The sequence below is a fragment of the Notolepis coatsorum genome (genome assembly GCF_963971535.1).
Source record: "Notolepis coatsorum genome assembly, chromosome: 5".
Lineage (NCBI taxonomy): Eukaryota > Metazoa > Chordata > Actinopteri > Aulopiformes > Paralepididae > Notolepis > Notolepis coatsorum.
Genome location: NC_140169.1, coordinates 142727258 through 142754757, shown reverse-complemented (window position 1 = coordinate 142754757; position 27500 = coordinate 142727258). Strand labels below are relative to the sequence as shown.

General features: G+C 45.4%; 1 protein-coding gene across 2 annotated transcripts in view; it reads right to left on the bottom strand.

Moving 5' to 3' along the window:
- Positions 1 to 27500, bottom strand: part of disp1 (dispatched homolog 1) — a 112790-nt gene that overhangs the window by 75174 nt on the left and 10116 nt on the right. For both annotated transcript variants that reach the window (XM_084314810.1, XM_084314809.1), the window contains exon 2: positions 8866 to 9682. In XM_084314810.1, coding sequence (XP_084170936.1) covers positions 8866 to 9659 — 794 coding nt within the window. In that variant the 5' untranslated portion in view covers positions 9660 to 9682. The remainder of the gene's footprint in view (positions 1 to 8865; positions 9683 to 27500) is intronic.

Here is a 27500-nt window from a genome sequence, read left to right as displayed (position 1 = left end):
CATCCCTGTACCCAAAAAAATCTACGACCGCTTGCCTCAACGACTACCGCCCTGTAGCCCTCACCTCCATAGCCATGAAGTGCTTTGAGAAGCTAGTGAAGGGCTACATCTGTTCCTCCCTCCCCATCAACCTGGACCCTCTGGCAATTTGCATATCGCCCCAACAGGTCCACGGAGGACGCCATAGCCCATGTGCCTGCACACAGCAGCATCACATCTGGACAAGAGGCAGGGGAACTATGTGAGAATGCTGTTCATCGACTACAGCTCAGCATTCAATACCATAGTCCCCTCCAAACTCATAGCCAAGCTCAGGGACCTGGGCTTGAACTATGACCTGTGCCAGTGGGTCCTGGACTTCCTGACGGGCAGACCCCAGGTGGTAAGAGCCGGCAACTGCAACCTCTCATCCATCACGCTCAACATAGGGGCCCCCCAGGGCTGTGTTCTGAGCCCCCTCCTCTACTCCCTGTACACACATGACTGCGTAGCACAGCGGAACAACAACACCATCATCAAATTTGCTGATGACACAGTAGTGGTGGGCCTGATCTCTGCCAACGACGAAAGGGCCTACCTGGAAGAGGTAGAGAACCTGTCACAGTGGTGTCAGGAGAACTGCCTCTCCCTGAACGTCAGCAAAACAAAAGAGATGATTGTGGACTTCAGGAGGTCGGGGGTCAAGGACTACAGCCCCCTCAGCATCGACGGGGCACCAGTTGAGAGAGTGAACAGTTTCAAGTACCTCGGAGCCCACATATCCGAGGACTTGACATGGACCACACACATTGACAGTGTTGTGAAGAAGGCACGACAACGCCTCTACTTCCTCAGGCGCCTAAGGAAGTTCCAAGTCAGTCAGAAGATCCTTAGGAACTTCTACTCATGTACAATAGAGAGCATCCTGACCGGCAACATCACCTCCTGGTTTGGGAATAGCACTGCACAAGACCGTAGCAGACTACAAAGAGTGACACGTTCAGCCGAACGCACAATTAGAGGGGGGCTTCCCACCCTCCAGAACATTTACAACAAGCGGTGCAAGGGGAAGGCTAAGAGAATTATTAAGGACTCGAGCCACCCGAACAACTGCCTCTTTGAACTGCTGCCGTCAGGCAAGCGATACCGGAGTCTTATGGCGAGCACAGAAAGACTCAGAAGGAGCTTCTATCCCCAGGCCATCAGGCTGCTAAACGAACAATAATCGCTAAACGAACAATAATCACTATGCAACAACCATCAAATGCACACAGCACACACACCCACACGCACACACTCACTCAAACAAACAACACACTGCAGCACCCACTCTCCACACTTTAGATCACACAAACACACTTACACTTTATATTTATTGATAAAGGATTTGCACTACAACTCGTACACCTACTGTGAATTGTACCTAAACTGCACCTCGTCCATTTATACCTTGCACTATATAGTATTGTATATTAGTACACTGCACAGTATTGTATATTGTATGGTAACTACGTCTACGAACATTGTACATATGTCTAAACTGAACACTGTGACCTCTTTTTTTACTTCTAATTTTTACTATGTCTTTATTTCATACTTATCCTGTCATGCACAGTCTCTGGAGCGCAACAGTAAGAAGCATTTTGTACAAAAGTATTCTGTACTTCTGTATGACAACTATTAAAGAAACTTGAACTTGAAACGTGTGGGAGGCTCACACTACCCTCACCATCTCCCTTCCTCGCTGTGCAGGCGCCCTGACCGACCTGTAGGAGTCACTGTTTACAACGACCAGATTACCACCCACCCGGCTTCCCTCCCGCTGACTCTGCCAATTGAGCCAGTATGACGGCCGGCCCAAGCTGGAGGCAACACTGACAGCCGGATTCTATACCAGTGTTGGTGACGAGCGCTTAGTCCGCTGCGCCACCCAGCCGCCATGTATTATTGTTATTGTTAGTTATTATTATTAATAATAATTATACAAATTGGGGCGCTCTAGTAGCACGCTGCGTGGCGAAACGGCCGACCCGGGTTCGACTCCCGGACCCGGCGTCCTTTGCCGAATGTCTTCCCCTGTTCCGTCTCCCATTTCCTCCTCTCTCTCCCTCTCTCTCTACCGGACTGCCCGGTAGTACAAACAAATAAAAATCTACAAAAACACATTTAAAAAAATTTATGATAATAATAATAATAATTATACAAATTAGCATCCGATAAAATACAATTTAATAATATGTAACGGACTGCATTTATATATCCAAACCACCTTACAATTTATGCCTCTCGTTCACCCATTCACTCAGACACTCACACACCGATGGGGGAGGCGCCCGTGCGAGGTGCCAACCTGCTCATCGGGGTGCCAACCTGCTCATCGGGGTGCCAACCTGCTCATCGGGGTGCCAACCTGCTCGTGGGGGATGGACGCGGATTCAATAAACAAAGGACACACACAGTGTCATAGACATAGAGTGAACCGGGCGGGAGGTGCCATGCCTTTGAGCTGCCACTAGGGGCAGAGTGGCTAAGCGCGAGTGAATGACTGGATGAACGAGTGAGTGAGTGAGTGAGTGAGGTGAAATTGACGGCGACAGAAGGCGCTTTGCATCTAAAAATCTTTCTTAAACTGTGTAAAGAAGACCTATAGCAGGTCTGCTTCTTGTGAATCCACGCACGCGCACGCACACGCACACACACACACACACACACACACACACACACACACGGAGTAGTAGCCTAATATGTTTTCACAAGCCTCTGGGTCTCAGGGCGATAGATTAAATTTCTCATTTTGGATCCCAGGCTCTGGAGGGTTGAGGAGTTCACACAATAAAACAGAGAGGCTGGCGTGAGCCTTAGAGAAGAGAAAAAAGTTAGGATTGGAAACGTGACCAAAGACAAGAATGAGAAGATCAAACATACAAGGCCTACTTGACTTGATGGTGGGGCATCTCTAATAGAGTGTCTTGGGAGCTAGAATAACACATTCCAACCCAGACACTGGCTGGACTGTCATACTTACAGACAGACATATAGTCCTATTCTGGAGGATGAAGGACAAACACACACGCGCGCGCACACACACACACACACACACACACACACACACACACACACACAGCCAGTTGTGAGTCTAGTAGTGATCTAGTGTGTCTGACTCCTATGTCTTGTGTGTTGGTTCAGTCTGTGGAGTGTTGGTACTGTCTGCATTGTGTTTGACTGGGGAGGACGGATAGATGGGGCCATCAAACCAGCACCACCGGAGCCTGGAGGGAGGGGCCTCTGGCCGGGTGGCTTGGGCCCCTAACTGCGGGCCTCTGGCTGGGGGCCTCTGGCCGGGTGGCTTGGGCCTCTGACTGGGGGCCTCTGGCTGGGGGCCTCTGGCTGGGAGCCTCTGACTGGGGGCCTCTGACTGGGGGCCTCTGACTGGGGCCTCTGAGCCTCTGGCTGGGGGCCTCTGGCTGGGAGCCTCTGACTCGGGCCTCTGACTGGGAGCCTCTGACTGGGAGCCTCTGACTGGGGGCCTCTGACTGGGGGCCTCTGGCTGGCCCCTCAGGAGACATGGGGAGGCAACACATAGGAGGAGCGGGCATGTGGGAGGTGGCATACCATAGGGGGACTTGAGATTAAATGAGATGAGATTAAATGAGATGAGATGAAATGAGATTAGATGAAATGAGATGAAATTACATTAAATGGGAAGAGATGAGATGACATAAAATGGGGAAACAATTGGAAGAGAAGCACACGTCATGTGTCTACAATGTCTTCAACTCCGTGTCCCATCCCAACAACCACTCAATTAGCAGAGTTACCACCTAATCCTCGCTGAAAAGGCCAAGTTAGGAGATGTCAGAGGTCTGAGATGTGCGAGTGTGCGTGTGTGTGCGTGTGTGTGTGTGTGTGTGTGTGTGTGTGTGTGTGTGTGTGTGTGTGTGTCTCACGACAGGCTGTCAACATGAGGTTCTCGTGGAACAAGTTGGGATGCGTAATCCCAGTTTACAATGGAATAGGCCTTGCAGTACAGTATGACAGCAGCCGAATTAATTACATTATTTAACCTCAATTATCTACCATGCATGTTCCCTGAGAGCTGGCAGACGGTACCGCAGTCTCGGGTCCATATCCAAGAGAACACTGGACAGCTACTTCCACCGGGCAAACAGATGACCGACTTTGAATTATCACATGAGCATACAAAAGCACCTTAAAAGAACACGCCAACATTTGGGGAAATTCGCTTACCGTCTTCTCCAGAGAGAGACAAGGAGATGGATACTAGGGCTGGGCGATTCTTGTTAAAAATGTGAATCATGATTTTTCTCTCTAAGAATTGAGATCACAATTATCTCATGATTCTTATTTTTTTTCAATAAAATCACTTAAAAAGTAAAGTAAAAAGTAAAAGAAATTTAATAAAATTAATAACTTTTTTTATTTATTTTTTTATATAACTTTCTTTTTATTGTTTTTCACAATAAGCAAACAATCACAAACAACAAGACATAACAAAAACACAATCCCGGGCTGCATTATTAGTGTCACTTTACAAAAATATACTTTTCACATGCTGAGTTCTCAATTATCTTACTTTCCCTATAGGTATGGTGAATATTCTTTACAACTATACATCATCCACTGGTTGTCGTAATTAACATATAAAAGTCCCATTTTTCCCAGTACTTCAAACCTTTCTCTTCCTGTAATCTGGGAATAAAAGTAAGTCTTTCCATTGTGTATATTTCGCCTATAATGGCCAACCATTTTTCTTTTGTTGGAGGTTCTTGTTGATACCAGAGACGCGTGATCGCTTTCTTACTTGCTAAATGAATAACTTTTATTTTTTTTGTATAAAAAAAATCGTCATAACTTAGAAATGAGATTGCGTAGGTCTATGAATCGCGATTGCGATTTTTTTCCGATTAATTGCCCAGCCCTAATAGATACCAGTTTCCTCTCCGTTCAGTAGAAAGCTGCACGTTAGCCTAGCTTAGCACAATGAATGGAAGCGGACAGTGCCGGTTCGCCTAGGCATTGTCCAACTAATAACACCTCTCCCGAAGGCTAACCGGCCATGTCCGCTTCCATTCATTGTGCTAAGCTATTGAACAGCGTATTCTTGCCATAAATTTGTCAATAAATGGACTGCCTTTATATATCACTTTTATCCAAAGCGCTTCACAACTTACGCCTCACACTCGCACACCGACGGCAGAGGGGACCAGGCAAGGTGCCCACCTGCTCATCAGGGGCAGTTAGGGGTTACGCGTCTTGCTCAAGGAGACGGAATCTAACCAGGAATCTTCTGATTACCAGACGACTGTTCTCTACCTCCTGGGCCACTGTCACGCCCCCATTATTATTACTATTATTTATCTTTATAGTAAACATTTTCAATTCAATTAAGGTAAGGGTTTCTGTATGCTTATACTCAGGCTAAAATTAGGTATTTCTTGTCAAATGATAAGCACATATCTGACATCATCATAATATTCACAAAACAACCTCTGGTCTTCAACAAGCACACTGACGTAACGTTACTACTACATTTCTAGAGCTCCTTCGGCATTCATTTGCAAAAGGTCCGTAAACGCGCTAAAACACAATTTTACAGACCCGTTTTACAGCTCCTATAAACTGGACAAAATCAATCTTCTCACCGCCGTAGTGGCTTTTAAATAGCAAAATCTCCAGGAAAGAAAACACCTTCCGACGACAGCCAGTTACTAAAACGACCCTTCTACGTCGTATACTCAAAATATTGGTCATGTATCACGGTCCCGACAGCCTTGCTCCCCCCCCCCCACCCCCCGCCCCCCCACACACACACCCCACCTCTACCCCACCCCGCTGCATTCCACAGTTACCATGATCCCTGAATAGGGATGTGACATGTTGGTAAGCATTCACTCAGCACCCACTGGGCGAGGGGAGACCAATGAAAGACCCTCTGTTGACAAGACTGGGGAGAGGAGAGAGAGACGTGCCTGAAGCCAACACACACACACACACACACACACACACACACACACACACACACACACACACACACACACACACACACACACACACACACACACACACACACACACACACACACACACACACACACACACACACACACACACACACACACACACACACACACACACACACACACACACACACACACACACACACACACACACACACACAGGCTTTTCTCTCACAATCGTATGCACACACACGCATACAAACATACCCTCTGGAATAGGCCCAGTTGCACCTTGGTACACACACACACAGACAGACACACAGACAGACAGACAGACAGACAGACACACACATAGGTTCCCGTATAAGAGGAAACTCTACAAGCGCAATCTCTCATACACACACACAACACAGCAAGAGGCATAAGTCCAAGAGACAACACAGACCCCCCCCCCCCCACCCTCCCCATTCCTTTCACAACACAACACACCTACACACAGGCGGTCTGAAAGCATTCCGTGTAACAGGCTTAGTATCATTTGAGGTTTAAGCGCCAATAAAACACCACAGAAACGGAGCAAAGGACACTCGGCTGAATTGCAATTTCTCGATTCAGAAAATGTTTTTATCACGGATGATGAACAACACTTTCAATGCGAATGGTTGATTTGAAATTCCAAGGACTTTTTAAGCACCTTGTTTAAAAAAATTTGCAGTTTTTCCAAGGAATTCCAGGCCCACTTTAAGCACTTCCAAGGACCTTATGCGAACCCTGTATGTATGACAATAACGTTATTTTCGGTGTGGAACACACACACTTGACTGAAGAGGATACATTATGGATTAGGGAGGAATACCCCCCCCCCCCATCCCATCTATCCCCATGTGATACATAATGCATGTAGACGCTGTGCCGGTGTAATATACTGTACAAGCCCCCCCCCCCCCCGTCTGCTCAGACAGACCGCCGGGAAACCTTCAGCCTCCCGGCTCTGCTGCTTGATTTGAAACGTAAACAAGCAGAACGGCAAGTACATTTGATCCCGACGGCGGCGGCGCGGTCGACATTTACATAAGCTGCCGCGCTTCTGAATCTAACCTAAACACGGTTTGATTGTTATTGTTATTTAACCCTTGCGTGTTTCTCTGTTACCGTCCCCGTTACTCGCCCACTTGTCCGCGGCGGCGGCTCTGTTGCACCCACTGTGTCATTGGGTTTTTTAAAACAATAAAGCCAATTTATGTGTTTATGTGAAATTGTGTGTTTATGTTCACACATTTATGTGAAAATACTAAAACAGATGTTAACCGTCTCTTACTGTACAAGCGATCTCGACTGGTTAACATTTTCACATCACAAAGAGAGGTTAATATTTTAATTGTATTCATTTTTGTATTATTCTAGATGTGCATATTTCTGATTCCGACTGTCCTAGCCTGTGATTCCGACTGTCCTAGCCTCTGATTCCGACTGTGATTCCGACTGTCCTAGCCTGTGATTCCGACTGTCCTAGCCTGTGATTCCGACTGCCCTAGACTGTGATTCCGACTGTCCTAGACTGTGATTCCGACTGTCCTAGCCTGTGATTCCGACTGTCCTAGACTGTGATTCCGACTGTCCTAGACTGTGATTCCGACTGTCCTAGACTGTGATTCCGACTGTCCTAGCCTGTGATTCCGACTGTCCTAGCCTGTGATTCCGACTGTCCTGGCCTCTGATTCCGACTGTCCTAGACTGTGATTCCGACTGTCCTAGCCTGTGATTCCGACTGTCCTAGACTGTGATTCCGACTGTCCTAGCCTGTGATTCCGACTGTCCTAGACTGTGATTCCGACTGTCCTAGACTGTGATTCCGACTGTCCTAGACTGTGATTCCGACTGTCCTAGCCTGTGATTCCGACTGTCCTAGCCTGTGATTCCGACTGTCCTGGCCTCTGATTCCGACTGTCCTAGACTGTGATTCCGACTGTCCTAGCCTGTGATTCCGACTGTCCTAGACTGTGATTCAGACTGTCCTAGCCTGTGATTCCGACTGTCCTAGACTGTGATTCCGACTGTCCTAGCCTCTGATTCCGACTGTCCTAGCCTCTGATTCCGACTGTCCTAGCCTCTGATTCCGACTGTCCTAGCCTGTGATTCCGACTGTCCTAGACTGTGATTCCGACTGTCCTAGACTGTGATTCCGACTGTCCTAGCCTGTGATTCCGACTGTCCTAGACTGTGATTCCGACTGCCTCTGATTCCGACTGTCCTAGCCTGTGATTCCGACTGTCCTAGACTGTGATTCCGACTGTCCTAGACTGTGATTCCAACTGTCCTAGACTGTGATTCCGACTGCCTCTGATTCCGACTGTCCTAGACTGTGATTCCGACTGCCTGTGATTCCGACTGTCCTAGACTGTGATTCCGACTGCCTGTGATTCCGACTGTCCTAGCCTGTGATTCCGACTGTCCTAGCCTCAGATTCCGACTGCCTCTGATTCCGACTGTCCTAGACTGTGATTCAGACTGTCCTAGCCTCTGATTCCGACTGCCTCTGATTCCGACTGTCCTAGCCTGTGATTCCGACTGCCCTAGACTGTGATTCCGACTGTCCTAGACTCTGATTCCGACTGTCCTAGACTGTGATTCCGACTGTCCTAGACTGTGATTCCGACTGCCTCTGATTCCGACTGTCCTAGACTGTGATTCCGACTGTCCTAGACTGTGATTCCGACTGTCCTAGACTGTGATTCCGACTGTCCTAGACTGTGATTCCGACTGTCCTAGACTGTGATTCAGACTGTCCTAGACTGTGATTCAGACTGTCCTAGCCTCAGAGCGAAGCCGCACACACATTCGAGCGGCGCGGGAGCGTCTCCCGTGGGTCGGGCTGAACACATGCCGCGTGCCCCCCCCCAAACACGTACCTGATGACGGGTCTGTGCGCCTGAAGGTGCTCCTGCCAGCGCTGGTGATGCTGCTGGAGGCAGGAGGGGTGCGGAGGATGGGGGGAGGTCGGGAGGCAGCAGGGGCAGGTGGACGGGGGGCCGGCGGTGGCGGAGGAGGAGGGAGACCCCGGAGGACGGGGGGTCGTCGTGGAGGCGGGGGGACCCGGGCCAGCAGCGCCCCCCCCCGGGACGCCGGAGCCCTGGTAGAGGTGGCACTCCTGCGGGCCCCCCTGGCAGCACGGTGGGGGGGGGTGGAAGGGGCAGTGGAGGCAGCACGGAGCGAGGGGAGGTTGAAGAGGGGGAGGAGGAGGAGGAGAGGAGGAGGAAGAGGAGGACGGCGAGGGTGAGAGGGGGGAGGCCAGCCTCTGGGAGTCTGCGACAGTGGCGGGTGACGGCGAGGAGGAGGAGGAAGAGGAGGAGGAGGGGAGCGGGGGGTTCTTGATTGAACCGTTGTGGTTGACAACAACGCCGTTCTGGGTGGTTCTGTTGGTCCTCTGGACGAGGCGAGGCTTCGGCTGTTGCTGTGGCGTTGTTCCGAGAACGCTACCATCCGCGACCACAATGTTCTCCCCGCCTGCGACGAGGCAGTGGCCAACGGCGGCGGCGCCGAGGGGGTCCGCCACGCCGGCGGCGTCAGGGGTGCCGGGGTCTCCGTCGGCGCCGGTGGGAAGATGGTGGCGGCGGCCTCCGTTGCCGGGGCCCAGGGGGTCGGCTCTGGCGTGGCTCAGGGCCCCGGTCCCCTCCCGGTCGGCTCTGGCGTCGCTCAGGGCCATGGTCCCGTCACTGGGTCACTCCTCTGGGGGAAGAGAGGGGGAGAGAGAGAGGGTTTAGAGTTTGATGGTGAGACGAGACGAATGATGCACAGTTTTGCAGGGATGCAATCCTGAAGCAGGAGATATTGAGAGAGAGAGAGAGAGAGAGAGAGAGAGAGAGAGCGAGAGAGAGCGAGAGAGAGAGCGAGAGAGAGAGAGAGAGAGAGAGAGAAAGGGGCAAGAACAAATGGGAATTTTATTTAGGAAATATTAATCGGAGTTAGGGGTCTTTAAACACGCAAACTGAACCCTTGGAAAGTCACATCCTTGAAGATGTGAAAATAAATCTAAATGACAAGAGGGTGAGGATGACGGAGAGAGAGAGAATGAGAGAATAAACGAGAGGGCAAGAGAGAGAGATGGGTGGTGGTGATAAGAGGGGAAGAGAGAGAGAGAGAGAGAGAGAGAGAGAGAGGGGTGGTAGAAGAAAGGAGACAAAGCGCTCTGGACGTTTTGAATGGAGACAATCGTAACGCTAAAGATGGCAGGCAACAAGGAAACTACTAGCTACAAAACAAACATATTCAGAGAGAATAATTAAATGTGATGTTTAGGGCTGTCCCCGACTAAGGATTTGGATGGTCGACTAGGATTGGCCAAAATTTTACGTTAGTCGACTATTGGTCGACTAAAAAAAAATATATATATATATATATTTTTTTTTATCATTCCACTTGGGCTGTGGGGGTGCTTAATGTCTGAAGGAGTCGACTGAAGGCTTCTTGTCCTCTGCAAAAGCATGCAATTGGTCCACTGATGGATACATCTTGATATATTGTGCCTGTTTTCGTAGGCAGTTAGCCTCTGGTATGCGTGCCATTAGCGTTAGCCACGCTTCTAGGCCTCTTTTCTTTTGGAAAGAATGATAAAAAATAAAAATATATATATATTTTTTTTCTCGACTAAGAGGTTGGCCAGTCGACTACGGCTCCTTTCGACTGATTAGTCGACTAATCGATTAATAGGGGTCAGCCCTAGTGATGTTATTTCATGCAGAGTACAACTACAACAATCTACTGCATTCTGAGGTGAAATGTCTCGTTTGGTTGCCGTTATCAAGATGCCAGCGGAGTGAGCAGACTTCTCTTGAGAGAAACTTTGGTTCAACTTCGACCATCCATGTTGCCATTCTGTTGAACATTGACTCACACACACACACACACACACACACACACACACACACACACACACACACACACACACACACACACACACACACACACACACACACACACACACACACACACACACACACACACACACACACACACACACACACACACACACACACACACACACACACACACACACACACACACACACACACACACACACACACACACACACACACACACACGACAGGGCAGTGGGGGGACAGAGGCAACAGGCCAAGCCCACGGTGGAACTCAGCGGGCACGTGTTATGTGTTATGTGCACGTTTTGCTTTTATTTGAATGATCATCAAATTATAGAAAAGGAGAAAAATCCGGAAATAGAAGTAGAATTTGTTTTAGCTTGAAAAATGGTGTGATGCACCCAGAGAGCGAGAGAGAGAGAGCGAGAGAGAGAGAGAGAGAGAGAGAGAGAGAGATACAGGGAGAGAGATACAGAGAAATATACAGGGAGATACAGATAGAGATATACAGAGAGAGAGACATACAGGGAGAGAGAGATAGAAAGAAAGAGAGATAGATACAGATGGAGATTAGAGATATATACAGAGAGAGAGATCATATACAGGGAGATACATATAGAGAGATAGAGAGATATAGGGAGAGATAGACAGAAATATACAGGGAGAGATACAGATAGAGAGAGATACCGATAGAGATATACAGAGAGATGGGGCGGCTACATGGCGTAGTGGGCAAGGCGCTCGCCACGAATGACGGAGACGCTGGGCTTGCCTGTTTGAGCCCAGCGCTCCACATTGCTTTCAGTTTAGCTGGTCGTTCATACTAACACACATTGGCCGTATTAGGGGGTGGGAAACTGATGGGTGGGGATCGGGCGTTGTGGACAGCGACTCCTACAGGTCGGTTGGTGCGCCTGCGCAGTAGAATCAGGAAGTGTCGGGGGCAGCGTGAGCCTCCCACGCGTTACTCCTCGCCACTGAGAGATCGAGCCGCGCAGGTGAAAAGATGCGACTGCTGTTACCTCAAGTACCGGAGGGGACTTGTGCTATGTATGACTTAGTCCACATTGCAGCCGGCTTGTGGGAGGCAAGAAACAGCGTTCGTGACAGGGGAGGGTTGAATTGGATGATATGAAATTGGGATGGGAGAAAAATATAGAAAATGGGAGAAAAAGTGGATAAAAAAAAAAAAATAGATATACAGAGAGATAGTGATGCACGATATATCGGCCGCCGATATAATATCGGCCGATATGGCAGTTTTTTTACACATCGGTATCGGTCCGATATCAAGATAGGGCCGATATGAAAAATGTATATATTTTTTTTCTTTTTACATGTTTTGACCTTAAATAGTTTCAAAATATCAGTCATTTCTGAAAATAAGTTACAAAAGTTTAATAATTATGTGTTTTGGAAAATAGCTCTTTATTTGATTATCATAAAAAAGTGTTTTCTATACAGAGATATCGACATGGGTAAATATAGGTATCGGCCAGAACAGCAATATTAATATCGGTTATCGGTATCGGCCACAATTTTCACATCGGTGCATATTCACTACAGAGAGAGATACAGAGAGAGATACAGAGAGAGAGAGACATACAGGGAGGCACACACTGTAAGACAGACGGTGAACAGGGCGACAGACAGGGCAGCTCCCAGCAGCGGTCAGAGGCCCGGCAGACTGTGCGGTCAGCAGGAAAGATGAGTCAATGCGTTGTCTTTTGAACCAGAGGAGAGCGGAGAAGACAGGAGGCATGCGGGTAAATCCACTGAGACATGCCGACCCAGAAAACCACCTCCTGTTGCTTCAGCATTACGGACGCACCGCGCGCTCCAATGTGCCGTCGTTAGATAGATTTGTGGACTATCTTATCGGAAAACTTTTTAAAAAAGGACTTCCATTTGTCTGAAGGCTTTGAATGACATTTCAAGCACTTTTTCTACTTCAATTACAAACTTTTGTTTAATCATTTTTTATTTATTATATTGGCAGTCAGCTAAGTTGTCTTGCAAACTTGTGGAAACAGTACCTAAACACCATAGTTAAACAGAGAGAGAGAGAGAGAGAGAGAGAGAGAGAGAGAGAGAGAGAGAGAGAGAGAGAGAGAGAGAGAGAGACAGAGAGGGATAGAGAGAGAGAGAGAGAGAGAGAGAGAGAGAGAGAGAGAGAGAGAGAGAGAGAGAGAGAGAGAGAGAGAGAGGGATACAGAGAGAGACTGAGAGAGAAGGACAGAGAGAGACCGAGAGAAGGACAGAAAGAGAGGACAAAGAGCGAAGGACATAGGGGGAGAGAGAGAGGACAGAGGAAGAGAGACAAGGACAGAGAGAGAGAGAGGACAGGGAGAAAGAGACGGACAGAGAGGATAGAAAAAGAGAGACGAGACATGGCGAGAGAAGGACAGAGAGAGAGAGAGAGAGACATACGGGCGATCAGCCTTTGTTGGTTCACTCGACCTAACCCCCCCCCCTCTCTTCCCCACCAAGTGAAATGTTTGGCAAACTGATCAAATTCCTCTGTCTCTGTTCGTGGTCGTCTTGACAGTCAGTTCAAAGGGGGCCATGTCGAAGCAATATGATTTACAGAGCATGAATGAAGAACTGGCATGACTTGGGAGGAAAGACAGTGTGTGTGTGTGCGTGTGAGCGTGTGTCTGCGTGTGTCTGTGTGTGCGTGAGCGTGTGTCTGTGTGTGCGTGTGTCTGCGTGCGTGTCTGTGTGTGTGCGTGTGTATGTGCGTGTATGTGCAGATCAGGGAAAGCGTGAGACGTGGAGCAGGAGGCAGGAGGCTCGTGGTTCCGATGGAGTGAACGAACACAGAGGGTTTGCGTTAACCTACAGTTTCAGACCCCTATGCCGTCGGATTGAGTTACAAAATACTGTCTGAAGACTCAGATGTTAAAATGCGTCCTCCGCTGGCTACTTTAGCAGAGGGGGCTGGCGGACAGGCGGGGGGGGGGGGGGGGGGGGTGTCATCACGATATGCTTGACACGCTTCAAAGAGCAGGTTAGTTGTACTTCACACTAGTGTTGTCACGATACTGGAATTTCGAACTTCGATACGATACCTTGAAAAGTATCGATATTCGATACCATTTTCGATACCACAGGGAGAAAGCTTCTCTCTGGTACTATAAGAGAAGATAAATATAACACTTTTAAAACCCTTTTGTTTATCTTTAGATCAGACATTTAAAAATAACTGTTCATCTCACTTCAATAATTTTTATTGCAGAACATGGTATTTTCTCAAGCAGACGGATGTCAACACTGTAATCTGTGTTGCATGTACCTGACCAACTGAACTGTTTGTATTACAGTCATATTCCAACTTCACTGAATGCACATGTGTGTGTGTGGACTACTGTACTATTACAGGTATTGAAATGAACAATGCAACTTCCTTATACAAAAAATAAATATGAATAATTAAATATCGATATTTCGGGAAATGAGTATAATAATAAATAATAATTTAGGACCTGCTCAGAGGTCATTAATCGGCATGTATGCGATTCGTCTCTGCGATTAACCCATCCCGTCGCCCTCCCCCCCCCCCAAGGGCAGCCGGGAGCAGACAGGCGTCAACGTGAGCCGCGCCAGGGGACCAATCCAAGTGCTCCTGTCCGTCTTCGTCAAGGACGCCACGGCGTTAGCGATCTGTTGTTGTGCATGTTTTTCCATTGGGTTTATCTTATCGGGGGGGAAACCCTTGCGAGCACGGGGAGAACATGCAAACTCCACACAGAAAGGCCTGGGAGATACCCCACCTGGGTAACTGGCATCATGGAAACCTGGTCCCCAAGCGGGAATCGAACCCTAGACCTTCTTGCTGTGAGGCGACAGACAGTGTTAACCACCGTTTTAAATATTCAGAATCGATATGTATCGATTTTTCGATATTTTTGACAACACTACTTCACACACACAGGTAAAGTCCCGGTGGGGTGGGGGCTGGGGCACCGACCCCCAAACACAATGGATAGAGACGTGAATCTGGATTAATTAATCCTACTGCTGTGGGCTCTGTTGTGTGTCTGTGTCAGATAGTGTGTAAAAGAGGATATGTGTGTGTGTGTGTGTGTGTGTGTGTGTGTGTCAGTATGAATATTCACCTTATTCCGCCCCCCACCAATCCAATCTCTTCCAGTTTAAATGCAAATGTACAATAGTCTAGATGGAAATAGGGGTCCACGCGCACCCCCCGGAACTTTTTATGCCACCTGATTTTTCTTAATCCTTAAAGTGTCTACTTTCAGAATCTGCCAGGTGCCAAGCTGAAATAATGTCCGAAAGGCTCCATTTTAACCCTTTATTGCACCTAACCCAAAACCGAAACATTAAAATGTGATGTAGCAAGAGGCATAACTTTTGAAGTAGACAACTTACAGAGACAAATGAATACATTTTTCCATACAATTCTGACCTAGGAATTCAATGGAATGGTTATTTTTGACATTTGACAACACTTTGACTGTATTTCTGGACAAAAACAGCAAAGAAATGCAAAAGATGTGTGTCTGACCAACTACTTTTTTTATTTTTCAAACGCATAGAGTGAATATTTGTTGACAATCAGTTTTTTTTCGAGCCTCCAAGTGTTTATCTTAAGATTATATTGGGTACCAAGCTGATGATGTTGGTGACCGAGGCTCTGCAATTGGTTGGACAGTTGGTTGCCGTTGGTTACCTGGTACCTGGCTACCTGCAGATGGCAGTCTCCCACTGCTTTCTTTGGGAACAATCTCAAGGATTTTCTTAGTAAGTATATTATTCATTATTATTATTAACTATTATTAAGATATACCTAATAGTCATATACAAGTAATTCTTCAACAAAAGGTCTACAGAAATCACATCTGTAATCTTGACTAAGTAGTGTTGGTAGCTAGCTAAATTGGTAGCTAGCTAAGTTGGTAGCTAGCTGAGTTGATAGCTAGCTAATGTTTTTCAGCATTTTCAGGCTGATTACTCACTACTAACAATAGGGGAAAGGAAAAAACATTGTATTCTTGACTATAGTGTTGGTAGCTAGCTAAGTTGGTAGCTAGCTGAGTTGATAGCTAGCTAATGTTTTTCAGCATTTTCAGGCTGATTACTCACTACCAGTGTTGGGACTAACGCGTTACAAAGTAACGCGTTACAGAAACGAAGTAACTTTTTGCTGCAACTAGTACTCTAACGCATTACTTTTGAAATTCAGTAACGCTACTTACGTTACTGAATGGTTCGTCACTGCGTTATTTGCGTTATATACGGCGTAGATTGATAGCGAGCGGTAGTGATTATTATTATTATCCTCATCCCCACCCGCGTAGAATGATACGAGGCGAGTCTGGCCACTGGCCAATCAGAAGTGCGCAAGAAATGCGGCTACGGAAAGAAATAGACCCTCTCTATTGTAAACAAAACAAATGCTCGCTATGAATCTACATAAAAAGAACGCAGTAACAAACTAACAAACCATTTAGCAACTACTTGGAGAGATAATTAATATACAACATGGAAACGAGATAAAGAACATGTTTGAGGCGCTGCTGGAGTCAACTGGACTAACGTAACGTTACTACATCTCAACCACCGCAGACTTTGGTGAGTCAGTGCAATGTGTTCACTGAAACTCAAGTTGATCAACGGATTTTGACTGTACGAAATCTGCCAGGGAATCTCATAATACTAATCAAACAATATAAATATAGTCCTTTCATGCACAATTGATATCCTAACTATTCTAACGTTGCAATGCTTTGATTGATATCTTAAACAACGTTGCAACTTGCAAGATGGTGAATGAATGAATGAATGAAAACTTTATTTAACAGATTGCAGAATGGGTACAATACAGTACGGCTCAATACATACAATTGTTAAGGGGATGCAGACCTGAGAAAGACGTTTGTCTTGTTTCCATCAGGGTCCCCCATTTTCAATTCATATAGACATTTATGACATACACAACATACATGACATTTATGGCATAGGGACATATAGGTATTTAGTACTGATACATTTGTGACATAAACGGTATTCAAATATACAGTACTGTTACCCCTAGCTTTGGGTAGGGCGTTCCACATTGTTGTGGCATAATTGCGAAACGTTAGTCCCTTGTTTGAGCCGAATCTGGGTTTGTTGAGCTTCCTCTGGTGTAGTGGTTGTGGTATTCACTGACCTTTGGGAAGTATTTTGACATGTACATGGGTACCCCGGTCGTATAGTGTATCTTGTAGACCAGGCCCATTGCAAGTTGCTGTACTCTGTCGTCTACTCTAAGCCATCCTAGGTTGTCAAAGTGGGCAGGGGTGAGGTGGGTTTTAGGAGTAAGGTCAAGTAGTAGTCTGACCAGTTTGTTTTGTGATGTTTGTAATTTTGTTTTAAGCGCCTTTGAGGTGCTTTGGTACCATGAGGTGCAAGCATAGTCGTAGTACCCTTGAATTATAATGGTTATAATGAAACGCTCCGGCGACATCAAGGCTGTTCCTTCAACCGGCGCACTTCTTATTATATGACTCGGGACAACATTAGTTTGTGTCAGATTTGTGTTTGTATCTAGACCACATTGCTTAGCAGAGTTCGGTGATGTGAATGGAAACTGTCAAGTTGATCAACCGATTTTGAGTACTCGGGAGCAATCTTTTTTTTTAATCTTTTTTTTTAAAATAACTAAATAGTTACTTTTCACAGTAACTCATTACTTTTGGGTGTAAGTAACTAGTACAGTAACGAAGTTACTTTGAAATGAAGTAACTAGTAAAGTAACTGAGTTACTATTTTTCAGTAACTAGCACAACACTGCTCACTACTAACAATAGCTTTTGATGAGATGTCCACTAACCTGCCCCCTGAAATCATCACTGGCGAGGGAAACACTTTTTCACAGCGAGTGGGACAACCTGAACAGAATCACCACCAACATTCATGGTTCAAATGTGGTAAACAGCACCGGGGGAATCATGATTCAATAAGTGAAGGAGAGCCATGTGAGCACCAAGAAAAGGACCCTTCCTCTCTATGACAGGTCATCCAAGATGAGAAGCCTTAAGATCACGCCTCCCGAGACGCTGCCAGAGCTGGCATTCAAAAGAGTTGGCCCCAAATTCCCCAAGAATGCCAACTTTACCCTCCTGCTGAGAACCAAGTGTCATATGATGCCTCAATGTTGCAGTACAACACCCACCTCCTCAGCAGATGGTTGAGCAGCCAGGGCAAGCAGCAAGTGCCTGGATTTGGTGGTTTTATTTCAAGCACAGGGAAAGTGCCTCCTAGTAAATCTACCATCGACTTTTATACCCCCATCAACCAGCCCATTACAGACAACGCAGTAGTGTATGAGCTACTCAAGAGATCCGAGGCAGCAACTGAGGAGGTTGGACAGCCATACACCATCAACACGTTTGACCTGGGAGTCATCATGAAAGCCTGTCCTATAGTATGGAAGTACGAGGAGGAATTCAGTAAGCATGTGAACCTCATTGGCAAGTTCCACACAGCCATGAATTACATGGGCAGACTCACTGGGCGCAAGTGTCTTGGAGCTGGCTACGCCGAGATCCTCCTTGGAGCTGGCCTCGCAAACAGTGGTTGCCTGAAAAATATCCTGAGCGGGAAGTCATATGCCAAGGCTCTCTTCAGTCTGAAGGCGGTCACAGAGGCACTTGAACGGTTGCTGTTCAATGTTTTCTAGAGGAGGAGAAACCAGACATCCCATATGAGATCCTCTTCAACCTCATCCACTCTTGCACTTCTGAGAGCCTCAACTCCACTCTGAAGGATCCCACACTGCTCAAGCTGATTGGTGACTACCTCCAATACCAAGACAAGGTACGCAGGGGCCACCTGGTCAAAACGGGCATGTTCTGGCTCTCCATGATGGATCATGCAAGGCTGGTCTTTATGATAGATTTTGCTGTGAAAACCAACAATTTCAAGCTGTTCCATCACTGCAACGGCGCCATGGCAGATCTCTTCTTTGCGTATGATGGCCACAACTACGCCAGGTAATCTATGCACTCATTCCCTGAATACTCAATATAAAAATAAGTGGGAGCTTATTGTAGTTGTTGTAATAAACTTTAATTATCATTAATTTCCTACAGGTACCTTACTTGGTTTGAGGCCTTTCTCACAAACATCGACCTCTCCCATCCTGGTGCTCTTGATTACATCAAGCTTGGAGCTATAGCTGTTGCACGATCATTGATCCCAGGGGCTCTCGCAGCAGTGGACAAGACCATGGAGGAGACATTCATGAGGTTTGCTAAGACTTCAGGTATGTCAGTTTGTGGACACAAACAGTCACCTATATTTAATTTCCATGTTCATGTTGGTTGTGACGCTAAAATTCAGATTCTCCCTCTCTACATTGCAGGTGGTCTACTAGGTCTCTTCAACAACTGTGGCGCATACCAGAAATGGTGCCGCACAACCTCTGCCCGCGCTCAGCTCTATGAGCTTACTCTTGAGATGTGTGGCATGATTGACAACCCTGATATGTCGAAAGCAGGCAAGCACCGTGAGCTGGAGCCTGCCCAAATCAAAAAGTCTGAATTAGCGGTGCAGAGCGTCATCTCTGCCATCAATGGCTTCACAAACCCCTGGAGAATCCCAGACAAAAGTCGACTGTACTCCCTTGCATCTGGAGCTCCCATCGATCCAGAGGTTGAGGCTGACGTGCTGCGGGCCGAGGCTGCAGGCAGGGCTGCCAAGGAGCAGTTCATCCAAGAGCGCTTCATTTCCAAGAGGAAAGACTTCTTTGATCGCCTCAAGAAACTTAGGCTCAAGACAATGGATTACTGCAGCAAGAGGGTCAAACTTACATCTGCGCAGGGGAAGGTGGATATTGATTTTACTTATACCATTTGCATATTTCATTACACAAAAACATTATTCAGTAAGGAATGAAACCGTAAAACTCTGTTGTATTTATGCCTTCCTCATTTCCTTATTTTCCATTTCAGCTCTTTGTGTACAAGGAGCAGAGCAACCTCGCCTTTCAGCTGCTTGTTAAGTCGCAGATTATGGAGATGCCCATCAACCTTGAGGAACTCATGCGGTATCCCCTCTCACCTGTTCCTCATGCCCTTGGCTCTCCGGATGGCTATTTTGCTAAAACCAACAAGGCCACTATCCTTCACCATCTGCTGCAGGACAGGGACGAAGACGTACCTTACCCCAATGATGCCCTCTTCATACAGGATGGCAACGCTCTCTTCCACATGATGTCCAACCTCCCACCGACCTTCGGAGGGATTTGCATGCAGCTCCTGGACCAAATGGTTGCCAAGCACCATTTTGTGTTCTCTACAGATTGCTACCAGCCAGATTCCATCAAAGCCCAGGAGAGGCTCAGACGTGGCTCTTCTGAGAAGCGCATAATTGATGGTCCAAACACCCGGAGGCCCTATGACTTTAATAATAATAATAATGCAGGACCTGTTGCAGAGGTCTTTATTCGGCATGCAACGACACTCAATGTTTTAGTGGTACACACAGCGGTTAGTTTGAATTTTTTTTTAGCACACACACCGGAACACACACGCATGCATTGTCTCTTTAGAATCGCCGATGCGATTCGTCTCTGCGATTAACCCATCCCGTCGTCCTTCCCCCCCAAGGGCAGCCGGGAGCAGACAGGCGTCAACGTGAGCCGCGCCAGGGGACCAATCCAAGTGCTCCTGTCCGTCTTCGTCAAGGACGCCACAGCGTTAGCGATCTGTTGTTGTGCATGTTTTTCCATTGGGTTTATCTTATCGGGGGGGGAAACCCTTGCGAGCACGGGGAGAACATGCAAACTCCACACAGAAAGGCCTGGGAGATACCCCACCTGGGTACCTGGCATCATGGAAACCTGGTCCCCAAGCGGGAATCGAACCCTGGACCTTCTTGCTGTGAGGCGACAGTGTTAACCACTACACCACCGTGCCGCTTTAAGTCATTCCTTGGCAATGAGCTTAACAAGAAGCAGCTATGTGACCTGCTTCTCAGGGTCTGGGGGAGGAATGAGGCAGCATCCCGGATTGAGAAGAGCATGAAAGCAGTGGTGTGTGTTGACGGAAGATCTTATGACCTAACATCAACAAATGGAAAAGTATGTTGACAGAAAAAGTGTGACACACACATACAATTGCAGACCATAATTGGGCTCTTAATACATATGACAAAAACTGCATAACTTAAAATGTAAATTTGTTAAAATATGTAGTAGTATTCATTTACTTTGTTTGATTGTTACAGGTCCAGACTTCTGAGATCTATGAACTGCGATCCAACCAGGAGGAGACAGACAGCCGGATTGTCCTGTACCTCCACCAGGCTGTCAAATGGGGGTACAAGTCCAGTGTGGTGAGGACACCTGACACAGACATCCTGATGATCCTCCTCTACCATGCCAGCAGGATCAACCTCTCCATCTACCTTGACCATGGCTCTGGCAAACATCGCACACTGATAAATGTGAGAGAACTGTCGGAATCACTGGGCCCTGACTACTGTAGCACACTTCTTGGATTCTACGTCTTTACTGGGGAGGACTGTACCAGCGCTTTTAAAGGCAAAGGCAAGGTGAATCCCCTGAAGAAGCTGGAGAAGACTCCTAAACTCCACAAAGCTTTCAGGCAGCTTGGTGCAGACTGGATGGTCACTGATGAGCTTCAAGAGGAGATGGAGAGCTTCACATGTATTATGTATGGCCAAGCACGGATGACATCAGTTGACACAGTACGGGTGAAAATGATGAGAAAGATGGTCGGTGCTGACAAAGTCCTGGACTCTAAGTCAAAAGTAGACCTGGAACGCCTGCCTCCCCCCAAGGTCTGTCTCATTCCACATGTCCAGCGAGCCAACTACAGAGTCGCCTTCTATAAGAGAGCAGACAAGGCAATAATCGAGAGCCCAAAACCACATGATCCAGGCATGGGCTGGGAGAAGACAGGAGAAGAGGAGGTGTTGGAACCGGTCTGGGCAATTGGACCCATCCTCCCTCCTTCTCTTGTTGAGGTACTGGCTCAGAGAGCAGAGTCAGAAGAGCATGCAGCCCTTGACAAGGTGACCGATTACACCAACAATAACTTGTCTGTGGGTGAAGTGGATGGAGAGTATGAGCATGAGGATGAAGAGCTGGAGATGGAAGAAATTGAATTAGAAGATCTCTTCAGTGACGATGAGGATGATGAGTAATTTAGGTCAGCAAGTTGGTAGTGACATGAAAAAGTAAATGTATTCATTGTTCAAGTTGTAATTATATCACACTTTACATAATCTTTCATGTTTGATTTTGGTGCAATAAAGAGTTAAAAATAAACCCAACAAGATTTTATTCAATAATTTAATTTAATTTAAAGGATTAGAGAAAAACTGATTGTGAACATATATTCACCCTATGTGTTGAAAAGGTAGTTGGTCATACACACATTTTTAGCAATTTCTTGCTGTTTTTGTCCAGAAATACAGTCAAACTGTTGTCAAATGTCAAAAATAACCATTCCATTGAATTCCCAGGGTCAGAATTGTATGGAAAAATGTATTCATTTGTCTCTGTAAGTTGTCTACTTCAAAAGTTATGCCTCTTCTACATTCTATTTAAATTTTTCGATTTTTGGGTTAGGTGCTATAAAGGGTTAAAACTAGCCTTTGGGACATTATTTCAGCTTGGTACCCAATATAATCTTAAGATAAACACTTGGAGGCTTGAAAAAAAACTGATTGTCAACAAATATTCACTCTATGCGTTTGACAAATAAAAAAGTAGTTTGTCAGACACACATCTTTTGCATTTCTTTGCTGTTTTTGTCCAGAAATACAGTCAAAATGTTGTCAAATGTCAAAAATAACCATTCCATTGAATTCCTAGGGTCAGAATTGTATGGAAAAATGTATTCATTTGTCTCTGTAAGTTGTCAACTTCAAAAGTTATGCCTCTTCTACATTCTATTTAAATTTTTCGATTCTTGGGTTAGGTGCTATAAAGGGTTAAAACTAGCCTTTGGGACATTATTTCAGCTTGGTACCCAATATAATCTTAAAATAAACACTTGAAGGATTGAAAAAAAAACTGATTGTCAACAAATATTCACTATGCGTTTGAAAAATAAAAAAGTAGTTGGTCAGACACACATCTTTTGCATTTTTTTGCTGTTTTTGTCCAGAAATACAGTCAAAGTGTTGTCAAATGTCAAAAATAACCATTCCATTGAATTCCTAGGGTCAGAATTGTATGGAAAAATGTATTCATTTGTCTCTGTAAGTTGTCTACTTCAAAAGTTATGCCTCTTGCTACATCAAATTGTAATGTTTCGGTTTTGGGTTAGGTGCAATAAAGGGTTAAAATGGAGCCTTTCGGACATTATTTCAGCTTGGCACCTGGCAGATTCTGAAAGTAGACACTTTAAGGATTAAGAAAAATCAGGTGGCATAAAAAGTTCCGGGGGGTGCGCGTGGACCCCTATTTCCATCTAGACTACAAGGTCTTCTGGTTCAGTGCCCAGGACCTTCTCGAGCGCTAGCATAGTTTAAGCTGTGAGTTTACGGTGTCATTTTCTGATACATACAACAACACAACCTTATTGAATCTCCACGGCGGGTAATGTATTTATGACATCGGTCACTTTTCCCCTGACGTCAAGACACTTTATTTGAGCTGTTTTGGTCGTCTGTCCAATGTAACTTTATCCCTGTGTTAGCTAGCTAACGCTAATGTTATTAAGTTCATTCAAAAACAAACAAGATGAGGGGGGGGGGGGGTCATTCATAACTAGCTGACTTTTTTATTTTTTTAAACTCAAGTGAATTGACTGCACTTGTAGACCTATCTGTCCTGAGCTAGAGGGGTGGGGGGGGGGGCAGTGTATGGAGCTTTGTAGTTCGATAAGGCCTAACAAAATTAATAGTTGGTTTCAGGTTGGTTGTCAGTTTGGCCATGGGTAGGTAGGGAATTTATTTTATTTAATTTTTTTATTTTATTCTTTCCCACGGCGATTATGGATAGGGAATTTCTTTATTTAATTAAAATGTTCACAACAACATGGATGCATGTACTCTGCCAGCATGTTTAATATCCATAATACTAAATGTTTGACTAAGATTTCTATGAAACTTTATTAAAAAAAAAAAAAAAAAAAAAAAGGATTTTTTTTTTATATAATTTTTTCTAAAAACTCATAAAATATATTGGGTCGCACCTAAATCGGCAGGGTCGGTCGGCAACCTGAAACCAACTATTAATTTTGTTAGGCCTAAAATAGTCCGTGCTCCTTAATGTTATCTGCTGTGTGTATTTTCTTTCAAGAACTGAGGTGGCACACATTCTGTTGGTGTGAAAGGACAGCAGCATATTAACTCGTAGTTTTATCATAGAAATCACTTCAAAAAGGAAAGGTCTGAAACGGTTTGATGTTTTAATAAGAGCTTTAAGTTGATCCGGCCCACAAGATGGTGAGTGACGGCAAGTACAGCCAGTGGGACGGTCAATGAAGCTATGAGATGCAGGATCACAATACATTTCGGGGCTGAATACAAACCAGCACTCGCTTAAAAACTTGGTATCTCATACGGGGGGCGTCGTCACGCACCACGTCCAATGGGCGGTTAGGGTGGGTGGGGCGCGAGGTCCGAAGGTGGGTTTATATAGGTTAGATAACCACGTTTTAGGGAGTCCCTTTGCAAACTGACCCCCTGTCCATTGGTGGGACCGACGCCATCCAGGCCATCCTTACTGCTGGAGTGATTTAGAGCCCAAGTGTAACAACAGAATACCATGGATACAGTGAAAACGCAGAAGAAAAAGAAAAAAAACTAAAGGAATCTGGTGATGTTTAATGCTGGTAGACTTGTGCAGGTTAAGAACATTAAGAACCGACTGTACCATAACATTCAAGTTTCAAGTTTCAAGTTTCTTTAATAGTTGTCATACAGAAGTACAGAATACTTTTGTACAAAATGCTTCTTACTGTTGCGCTCCAGAGACTGTGCATGACAAGATAAGTATGAAATAAAAACATAGTAAAAATTAGAAGAAAAAAAAGAGGTCACAGTGTTCAGTTTAGACATATGTACAATGTTCGTAGACGTAGTTACCATACAATATACAATACTGTGCAGTGTACTAATATACAATACTATATAGTGCAAGGCATAAATGGACGAGGTGCAGTTTAGGTACAATTCACAGTAGGTGTACGAGTTGTAGTGCAAATCCTTTATCAATAAATATAAAGTGTAAGTGTGTTTGTGTGATCTAAAGTGTGGAGAGTGGGTGCTGCAGTGTGTTGTTTGTTTGAGTGAGTGTGTGTGTGCGTGTGGGTGTGTGTGCTGTGTGCATTTGATGGTTGTTGCATAGTGATTATTGTTCGTTTAGCGATTATTGTTCGTTTAGCAGCCTGATGGCCTGGGGATAGAAGCTCCTTCTGAGTCTTTCTGTGCTCGCCATAAGACTCCGGTATCGCTTGCCTGACGGCAGCAGTTCAAAGAGGCAGTTGTTCGGGTGGCTCGAGTCCTTAATAATTCTCTTAGCCTTCCCCTTGCACCGCTTGTTGTAAATGTTCTGGAGGGTGGGAAGCCCCCCTCTAATTGTGCGTTCGGCTGAACGTGTCACTCTTTGTAGTCTGCTACGGTCTTGTGCAGTGCTATTCCCAAACCAGGAGGTGATGTTGCCGGTCAGGATGCTCTCTATTGTACATGAGTAGAAGTTCCTGGCAGTGTTATTACATGACATCATCTGTCCAGGTACTGTATGGTAAGACTGATCCATAAAAAGTGCTGTATGTGTAGTAAGTTATTGTTAAACTAAAATGGTTGAAAATCCCCTCAGACTAAAGGGTGACAATCTGCAGTTTAACGTTCAATAATGAGACGCCATACAATGATATAATAATATTTAACGAATACTTGATTTACGGAACAGAAACTATGCTCTGCTAATTAACGACGGAGGATGAATATGAGGAAATAGGTTATCTTGACTATGAGTGTGACTATGGTTGATCTAGTGCAGGGTATTAGTATTAGACAGCTGGGGTCGAAGGTCAGATGAGGAAACCGAGGGAGAGTGATTAAGGGTGGAGTGACATCTTTCAGGAGCAGCAGAGAGAGAGAGAGAGAGAGAGAGAGAGAGAATGGTTAAGGGATGAGATGCATGTACTTGACCTACATAATGTTGTCCTGACTTAGAATATCAGTAACACATATAGAAATATAAATGAAGTATTTTCATTTTAGGGAACTTTGTACTTTCACTCCATTACATTTCAAAGGAAATATTGTACTTTTTTTTTTTTTTTTTTTTTTTACTCCACTACATTTATCTGAACCCATCCGCTACTAGTTACTTTGAAGAAAAAGATTTTGCATAGAAAACATGGAAAAAATGTATGAAGATTATGTACTTTTACATTTGAAGCCAGCCAACTTCACAGTTGTTGAACGTAATCAGAGCAGCATAGCTGGACCACATACCACTTTAACTTTTAAAGGTCAGGGGATTTAATGCTCCTAAGCACTGGAATACACAACATCATGTGTAGAATGCATAGTACTTTTACTTTAGATACTTAAGTACATTCAATATCAAATATTTCTCTACTTTTACTTAAAGGGGAACTCCAACATTTTGGGAAATTAGCTTATTTAACATCTTCCCTGGAGTTAGACAAGAAGATACATACCTTTTTTGTCTCTGTGCGTGCATTTTAGCTTTGGGAATAGACGCTCCGTTAGCATAGCTTAGCTTCATCACTGGAAGTGAGGCAGGACAGTAGCCTTACAGTGCCTTACAGTGTATTGCAAGGTCTGACATTGACCAAACTTGATATGCATGACCTTGGTGGGCTCTAGGTCAACTCCTGAAAAGGGGGTCAATGTCAGACTTTGCAATCAAAAGTTAGGGGGCGCACTGAAATTATGGCAAGGGTTATTAGCCCCCTAACTTTTGATTGCAAAGTCTGACATTGACCCCCTTTTCAGGAGTTGACCTAGAGCCCACCAAGGTCATGCATATCAAGTTTGGTCAATGTCAGACCTTGCAATACACTGTAAGGCACTGTAAGGCTACTGTCCTGCCTCACTTCCAGTGATGAAGCTAAGCTATGCTAACGGAGCGTCTATTCCCAAAGCTAAATGCACGCACAGAGACAAAAAAGGTATGTATCTTCTTGTCTAACTCCAGGGAAGATGTTAAATAAGCTAATTTCCCAAAATGTTGGAGTTCCCCTTTAAGTAGGATTTCGAATGGAGGACTTTTACTTTTACCAGAGTACTATTTTATCTGGGTATTTCTATTTTTACTTAAGTAAAGGAACTGTGTACTTCGTTCACCACTGGTTGGTACAATACTGTACTGCGTGACTGTGGTACTCTAATCTCTTGGTAAACAATATTGTACAGGTATAAAACTTTCTTGCACCTTTGCCAAAATCGCACCTACATTTTTTTAGAGCACAGATTATCTCTTATTATCACACAACACAACCCCCCTATCCGCTGCACTCATAGCCAACGTTAGTTAGCTTCCTCTTAGTAGAATCAGCTCAAGAAGACACCTAGGTCTACAAGTGATAGTAATGTTAGTTAGTAATCACTTGAGTTGATAAAAACGTTAGCTAGCGCAGCTAGTTATAAATTAACCCCACACCTTGGGTTGTTTGACGAATGAACTTAATAACATTAGCGTTAGC